We start from the raw sequence: 8,605 nt of genomic DNA, 5'->3' as shown, positions 1-8,605 counted from the left end.
CACACACACCACAAGGCTGAAAAACATCCAGCTTTCACACCGATTTCAACTTCTGCGCTAAAAACTATTTGTGATGTTGCAATAAAACGGTAAAACTGAAAGTAAAGGAAATTTTTATTCTGCACGAGTTTTAAAAACACCTTATGAGATGAAAATACATAGTCCTCTGAAAGCATGGGAACTGTAAGAGTATTTTCTTAATATTAGTTGCAGATCGTAACTAATATTTAGATTTGACATCAACAGCTGGACATGAGACAAAGGTCGACTTTTCATGCCACATTTTTATGTTAACTAARGAACCGAAAAATGGCAAAACCTTTTTTCTTAATCCTTAATCTTGGGAGACTCTTGTGTAAACATCGACCAACCTTATCCAGCGATCTCATCCACCTCTGAAAATCAGAAGCAGCTACATTCAGCGACTTTTCAGACAAAAAAAAAGGWTGGAATCAGAAGGTCAGGATTTCTAAAGGCGTCGTCTATGAGTCAATCTTCTCTTTCTCTGAACATGAACCATTCTGTTTCATTGGTAACTCTTCATCTTTGTCTCATCAGTCCATCAAACTTTGTCCTAGAAGCTTCGGGGTTTTCTCTACTTCTTGGTTTTAGTCGTTTTACCCTGGATTTCCAAATGACCTCTGGTGTTTGTCGTCTTCAAACAGTAGACTCTGTGACCAATACCTGTTCTGCAGTGGTTTCCATCATCTGCCGCTGATGTTTAAATTGGTCTATCCGTTATTTTCTCTTCCGTATATTCCTAACAATTGCCAGTTTTTGTGCAATATCTCAAATCTTTCATCTTCTCTTCTGTTTAGAATTGCTATTGGCTGTTTATCCCTCAAACACAATCTGGTTTTCTTTTTGGATGCAACTCTACACCATAAATACAGTCTACAAACGCAAAACCAAAATGAGAATAAGACTTTCAGCTATATTTTTTGTTTAAATGATCATCAACAAACAATTTTCAATCACACATCTCATTATTAATATTTGCAACCAAAGCCAGAAGTATAGAAATTGCCTTCACGGCTGCAATACTTTTTTGGAGGGAGCCGTGCCGAACGGTCCGCAAGTGTTAAGAGAAGCAGCATTAAATATCCATGCTTGCGCGTATAAATAATAAATGCACCGCTAATATTGGTTTCAAAACGCCAGTTAAGCGTTTGTGTGGTTGTCTGTGTTTAACAAGTAGGCCACAGCTTACATAACCGGCTTTAAAGGAAACAGAGCTGGTAGCCCCAAGCAAGGAAGAGTGCTGCAGCCGGGCGAGAGGCGCTACCTGTTGGGCAGGCGGATCCTTTTGATGGCGTAGTTGCAGTCGTCCACCTTGTTGCGAGCTTCAAAGACGACGCCGAAGCCCCCGCGGCCGAGGCACTGCACGGGCTCAAAGTCTGTTAGGTATCTGGGAGGCAGGAGGGGGGGGGGGAGATACACGCTGGTTATCCCTGGGCAAGGAAGACTTCACAGTGTTCAAGAGAACCTTGGAGAATTCAAGGTAAAACACAGAAAATATTCACTTGATTACTGAGGTTTTCATCATCCATTCAAAATTAGAGAGGCTGCATAAAGTTACAGGGTCTCCAMAGGCTTCAGAGACAATTTAAGACTTTTTAAGACCTTTATAATGGAAAGCTGAATGAAATTTCAGACTGAAAAATATATATATAAATATAGGATTAGGCTGGCAATAGAAGTAAGACAATGGTAACAAAAAAAAATGCTGTCTGGCCAACTGGCGATACATTTGCACTTCCCCATGCTAGAGAAAAGAAAGCCAGCAAGCTAGCAAGGGTGTGTTAGCAGCTAGTTACAAACCACCTCAAGGCACACAATGTATTGAAGATGCCTGCATGTGACTCAAACTTTTGCCTGACAGAAAAGTCTCGCAAGAAAAAAAAGAACTACATGCAACATTGAATAATCCTGCGACAACAAAATTTAAGACGTGTGATTAGCATATTTAGGACGGTGAAGAGTTCTTCTTCAAAATTCATTTAAGACTTTTTAAGGATGTGCTGCCATCCTCAGTTATGTCGCTGCAGGAGCCTGAAACATTAGAAACTCAAGCAGAAAATAATTAATTTGTGAAAATTGCTTGCCCACTTTTTAGACAGGATTTGGAGGGTGTGCTGTGGTGGTGCAGGGGTTAAGCACAGTCCACATATGGAGGCCTCAGTCCTCGACGTGGCTGTCGCTGGTTTGATTCCTGGCCTGGCGACCTTTGCTGTATGTCTTCCCCTTCTCTCATTACCCACTTTCCTGTCAGCTAACTATCAAATAAAGGCCACTAGAGCTGATAAAACCTTTAAAAAAAGACAGGATTTGGAATCATTGAAAAAGTAAAAACTTGAAGTTGGGGCATCATTTTGACCCGTTCAGATCTGCACTGAACAGATGGACAGTACCTTAATTTGTCATTAATTATCTTTTGTGGGATTTAAAAAAAAAAAGTTTGAGAAAAGTGTCTCTTTTTTTTTTAAACAATCTTTCTTTCATCCATGTCTAAAATTCAGGAGATTGAACCTATGAGTAAACACCGTATCCTGCTATTGCACTGTAGAATTAGCTTGCATGAGCACGGCCTCATGAATCATTACCACAATTACTACTGCAGCCAAATCTAAAGGAGTTTTTGATAAATGAGGAGCAGCACCGTGCGCTTACCGCTTGGGAAGGCACATTCAGACCTGGCTGCACCCTGGAAAAGCATCCCTGCTCCGGCTCAACACGGAACTCGGAGGCAAAATTGTGAGAGCAGCAGCTGTCACTTTTARCTCGGACAAGGTCTGGACCTAAATTAATCTATCAACCAGTTTTAAGGGACAGATGCAGGTTTTAGGGTGGATTTATCTCCACAAACATCAAATYAGCAAGAAGAAGTGAGAAACTTCTGAGAGTGTTCAGACGGTGATGAAATGTGACCCCGTGACCCCGCAGCAGATGGAAGSTAGGCGGAGCCGGCGCCGCGAGGAGAGGTGCAAAGGTCACTCTGATTTGACAGCAAACAGCCGAGACACCCAATCGCACATTACCACGACTCCCATCTCCCCATCTCTGCCTTGTCCTATCAAGGCAGGCTGGAAGACCAGTGGTCACCATGGTAACAGCGCTCAATCTGTAGCTACACCTTAAACGAGTGAGGCTCTGGAAATGCGAGGATAATAAGTCGTGGAACAGCAGCGGGAGCCGGGAGAAGTTCAGACAGAAAAGACAAATGGGTCGGGCGCTCCTCTGTGGGGCAGTTAGTGGAGTACCTGGACACATATTCGCTGAAGCGGTTCTCCACRGCAACCGGCTCTTTGGATTCGACGACTTCAAGGTCAAACTTGCTGTCGGTCTGGCACTGCGTCTCGGACTCTTTCCGTTGCTGCGACGGACACACAGATGATGGCAAAAATATGTCAAACACACACATACACACACACTTAGGGACAAAAACACCCACTTTTAGCTACTTAAAGGTGCAGTATGTGAAGTTTACAAAAAATATTTTTTACACATTTGTTGAAACGGTCATCATGTCGTGACAGTGTGTTATGAGACAGATAATCTGTGGAAAAAAACACAATCTCCTCTCCTTTCCCCAAGCACCATCTAAGAACAACCAATCAGGAGGCGGGCCTTARCACTGTCAATCACCCCTGCTCTGCTCTCTGCTATGTTGCAGATACCACAGCCTGTTGTGAATGCTAAAGCTAGTTAGCATGGCAACCAATGACAGCAGATAAATGGTTTTCCAGTAGCGGTATGGTGCGTTTCTTCAGACGGCAATAGTAACTCAGGGAAGAAGTGGAGAAGATTGATCTTTTCACACAGATTATCCATCGCTCTCAACATAGTGACCGTTTTAACAATAATGTAAAAAACATATTAAAGATTTTTTTTWAAAAAAAGTTACATACCGCAGTTCTAACAACAGTCAGGGCGTGAACTCTTACCCTGACGTAGGCCACAGGGGCAGGCGGGTGGAAGAACCTGCGGACGACGTAGGTGGTGGCAGCGATGCAGAAGACGATGGTGCCGAGGATTTCCTTCCACCAGGGCAGCAGCAGCACAGGGTCCTTTCTCCTGCGGATGTCYGAGCCCGCCTCATTTCTCTTTATCAGACTGATGGCACTTTCACGTTTCTCCCGGTAATTCTTGCTGTAGGGGAAGTAGTAACCGTTGTCTGCGGTGACAAGACGGAGACGGAAATCAGAGAGATATCAGTTCGATCTGCACCTGGCACATACAGCCTCTCGCAAATTAGTTAGTGCATAATTGTGAAACTGAGGGACGATAACAGAAGTCTGAAAACATTTATCCGTCGGTTTTGTTGAAGCCCTTTACGTTGCAGCTACCACACTTCAGGGTACGTCTCTACCAGCGTTGTTTTAGCTAATTACYGTTAAGTCTGAAAACCTTTACACATTGCTTGTGTTGGCATTCTACTAAAACATAAGTGGTTGTAGCAAAACTAAGCAAGAAAAGGTTGAAAGGGTTTGAAAMTTTGTGCTGAAGCAACATGCAGGGCTGCACCATGTGTAGGGAGTGACGCGGCCTTTACCGTATGGATACTGAAGAACGGACAAGGCGCCGTTGCTGTATTCGTCATGGGAATACTTGTCGTTACTCAGACACTTGTCAAATTCATCAGAGCCCACCAGCGCCGGAGTCCGAGACGGGGACTCTGCAAGGACGAGATGAAGAAACTCCTTGGAAATCAATTTGGAAAAAAAAAAAAAGAAATAAAAAAAAATACATCGTCCAAAGGGTAAAAGCTTAGGGCCTGAGGGAATGAACAGATAGAGAACATYTGTGTCTTCAAAAGATTCTTTGAACAGTGACTACTTGGTTTTAAATAATAAATAGAAACCGTCTTCGGTCACTTTGTCCTTTTTACCGTCAAAGTCAGRMTCCTTAGGCGTTTAGCTTTTAACGCAGAAACACTTACGTATAAGCGGCTTCCATTTGACGGTGGGGAGAGAAATGATGTCTTTCTCCGATTCGATAGCTTTAGAGGGAAACTTTTCAGAGATTMTCACTGATGACTGAAGGTAGAGCTGCCCCTGAAACATCCCTGAAAGCACATCCACAAACTCAATGACAGCAATTTTTAAAGACGCCCAAAACAAAAACAGCAAACAAGCTGAGTGAATGCACATGTCAGACGAACTCACCGAGGTAGACACTGGACTCTGCAGCACTCTGGGCTTTATCGGACTCCTCCTCATCGTCCTCTTTAGGTTCTGATCGGCTGCTGTAGGTGGTGTCGTCAAACAGGCTGATCGGTGTGACTTTACCCCCACCCACCAGCCAGGCGGAGGCGATGGGTGTACAGAACTACGCAGCAAAAAGTGACACAGAATGAGATACAACACAGTCCTCTCTGTACGGAGCTGATGCTGGCAGGCAAAGACGTCTCACCTGATGTTCCCAGACCAGCTGTTCGTTGGGCTCGGTGCTGAAGGCCATGACCTTCCAATCGGGAACAGACACTTTAATGACGAGGTCCAAATGTTGGTTTTGGTTCTGCTTGTTGTCCATGTACTCCCTCTCCTTTGGTTCGTCGATGATGACTCGCTGGCTTTCCTTCCAGGAGTCATCGTTCGCCAAGTCTCCCTCCAGAAAGTTCATTCCAGACTGTTTCTCAGGGACTAGTTTGAGCTCAAAGCTCCCAACACTGAAGTTCCACCTGAGGTCACAGAAAGAAACAAAAAGGGGCGAAAAGAAAACAAAGAATGAAAGAGAAGCACCCTTTTATTTTGGATTATGTACTTAAGAACAACTTCATACTCTTCATAGGATTCCAGAGTGACTGCAGTTCTTAAAGTATTCAGATAGCATGTTCTGGTTCAGTATGATATATAACTGCAACTGCCTGAGGAGTTTATCAACTCGTTAACTTTATTGACACGTGGATCCAGTGACGACCAGTTCAGAACTTACTTCTCCATTCCTGATCGAGGCCTGATGGCTCGTACYGTCTTCTGAGTCCTCTGCAGCAGGAGAACGTCCTCCGTATCCATCTCTTCATCCCCCCACCGACTGCAGCCTCCCGCAGAGCAAATGTACCGGATCTGAAGCAAAGACAAAAAAAACAAAAAAAACAAAGATGGTTAAAGTCAGAAAAGGTGATCATGTGGCAAACTTTTAAAGCTATTACCATGATAGTATCACCTTGCCACTGTAGGCCCCCAGACCGTAAGTAGTGAGGGACTTGCCCCCGACCAGAACGGTGTCCTCTCCGATGCGGTAGGATGACTCGAGCAGCGACTCAACACTGAAAGGCACAGCCTCCATAGTCTCCCTGTCCCGGTTCCACTGGAACAAGGCACCGTCAAGCGAAGGTATGACCATCTTATTGCCAAATACCTGAGTGGCCAAAAGAAATGGGATACAGATCAGTCTTTTTTATTGTTTTCTACTCTTTTACTGTCAAGCTGATGAAAGAAAACATTTTTGTATCATAAATTGTGATTGTCGGAAGGGGTGAAAAAAAAAAAAAATCGGCATAAAAATCTTGCCGTGTAAACGAGGCATTAACTACACCTTGATTACATAAAGACAAATTCAACTGTTCAGATAYATTTCTGACCTCAAGAACAAATACAGTCATGCTGTAAGAACTGCCACCAGTCTTGTTACACTAATTTGGTTTTAAAAACAAGCCTTAGCAAACTAGAAGTGGTAATGACAAGCTAACAGCAGCTAGRYTGCTGGTATATTTATGTAGAAATACAGTGCTATAGTGTAACCATGGTAATATTTACTTGTGGTTTTTGTACCATGATAACCGATTCGTAATTCTTATCAGGGCTGAACAATATGGCTGAAAAACGTATCACGATATCTCAGCTGATATTGATAATTATTGATTTTATTTTTAAGCAGTTATGAAGCAACCTGAAAGCGCAGCTGCTCCAGTTACTCAACAGGTTGTTGCTAGGTAACCAAAGAATGAGTGAGTGAGTTAGTTGATGCCTACATTCCCCAGAGTGCTGTGTGGTTCTGGATCAGACTTCAGTGAAATTATGGAATATTTATTATCTCTTGATACCGACTGTGTGTCTATTACAATATATAATGTTATTAATTTATTGTCTATCCCTAGCTCTTAGGTATACGCCAGTGGTATTTACATGAATCGTTAAGGATACAAAACATTTTCTTCCAACAGCATAATGCATAATCCACTGTAATAATAACTGTACTGTGAAAAAAATGCAATTTTTATTATTAGCTACATTTTTAAATAGCAATTGATATTTTTTTTTCATGTTACATTTTCTTCAAATACAAATWWAAAAAAAAGAATGTTTATTCAACATGCAAAAAGCTGTGATAATGTTACCCTATAAACAGAAAGTAACTTGTTACATATTTCACATCATCTGCAAACAAACTTAATTGTGTATTAATTTTATCCTTTAACTTTCACAGATTTTTATCATGTATGCCCTGGTGTATTTTAATTTTGCACTGAAAAAACTATTCCTTACGTCATCCAGTGAAACGCTCGTCCACACAGACAACAGCACCCGACACACACAGCCGCCCACACGGCCGTCTCACCGGCCCACACACACTTGGACTCAATCCACAGATCTGGAACCATTACACAACTATGAGATTAGGTAATTAGGTTGGATCTGTACAAAACAGTACGAGACTCGGGTGTTTGCATGAGGTGTTCATTGTAAGGGAGGGGGGTGGTTGAGGATGACATCATTGAATAGCCCCTGACCCTAATCCTGATTAAAACTCTTCAGATCAGCTCAGACAAAAGGACAGCAACTCAACAATCACTTTCTCTGGAGGACTAGCTTTTTACGGAGGTGAACGTTTGGTTCTGTAAACAAGTCAGACTGTTGCTTTTAAGATTGAAAAAGTGTCATTTTTGAACACGGAGTGATGTCATCCTTGCACACACTCTGGGTGGTTTAGGTTAGCAGCCTGAGCTGATTCCCTCTGTGTGTGTATGGCTACCAGGCAGGAAAAAAGGGAAATTCTCAGAGCAGTGGGTGAGTCATGCTGCTCCTGATGCCTTAATCCACCCGTCTGATCTGGCCCGGCGTTCTGACACCCGTTAGCCTGCTCTCAGCCGCGTAATCTCCTGAAGGGAAACGCTCTGCTCAGCGGAGTTCTGCGCTGGCTGTTCGACTGGATCGTCCCGCATATAAAGTCTGGATCAGCAAATCGCAAAGCCGAGAGAGTCCTCTGATGGAATGCATTGGAAGTTAGCTCTTTATGTCTTGTAATGTCTATTTTCAATTAAAAAAGAAAGTGTGGAAGTGTGGCTGCATAAAAAAAACACAAGGAATATTTTAAATGGGTTAAAAAAAGAAATAACATATTATATAACAGCCCTCAGCGGCTCTGTCTGTCGTTTCAAGCTAATAAAAAGGAATTCTTTCTGGTTAATAATTCATCTGTGATCAGCCACACCACAGTCTGCTTGTCTTCATGTGTGTACACATAATATTTGGGAAGGATTAAGCTTTCTSTCACGTWCTAAAAACRTTACTCAGCCGTGCCTACAGTTGGGGTTTTCATTTGAAGAAGAATAAAATATTAAAAACAGATAAAAAGAATAATTAAAAAAATTAAGCCCCCCCCC

General features: G+C 42.6%; 1 protein-coding gene across 1 annotated transcript in view; it reads right to left on the bottom strand.

Moving 5' to 3' along the window:
• eif2ak3 (eukaryotic translation initiation factor 2-alpha kinase 3) overlaps window positions 1-8,605 on the bottom strand; it is a 42,699-nt gene that overhangs the window by 9,066 nt on the left and 25,028 nt on the right. Inside the window, exons 3-11 of the mRNA XM_017302398.1 lie at window positions 6,166-6,360; window positions 5,935-6,065; window positions 5,413-5,680; window positions 5,166-5,328; window positions 4,940-5,065; window positions 4,553-4,675; window positions 3,945-4,174; window positions 3,261-3,373; window positions 1,286-1,408 (exon numbers count right to left, since the gene is read on the bottom strand). Coding sequence (XP_017157887.1) covers window positions 1,286-1,408; window positions 3,261-3,373; window positions 3,945-4,174; window positions 4,553-4,675; window positions 4,940-5,065; window positions 5,166-5,328; window positions 5,413-5,680; window positions 5,935-6,065; window positions 6,166-6,360 — 1,472 coding nt within the window. The remainder of the gene's footprint in view (window positions 1-1,285; window positions 1,409-3,260; window positions 3,374-3,944; window positions 4,175-4,552; window positions 4,676-4,939; window positions 5,066-5,165; window positions 5,329-5,412; window positions 5,681-5,934; window positions 6,066-6,165; window positions 6,361-8,605) is intronic.

This window comes from Poecilia reticulata, linkage group LG22 (assembly GCF_000633615.1).
Source record: "Poecilia reticulata strain Guanapo linkage group LG22, Guppy_female_1.0+MT, whole genome shotgun sequence".
In the NCBI taxonomy this organism is placed as follows: Eukaryota; Metazoa; Chordata; class Actinopteri; order Cyprinodontiformes; family Poeciliidae; genus Poecilia; species Poecilia reticulata.
Note: the sequence above shows the minus strand (reverse complement) of the source record. Positions and strands in the feature narration are given on the sequence as shown.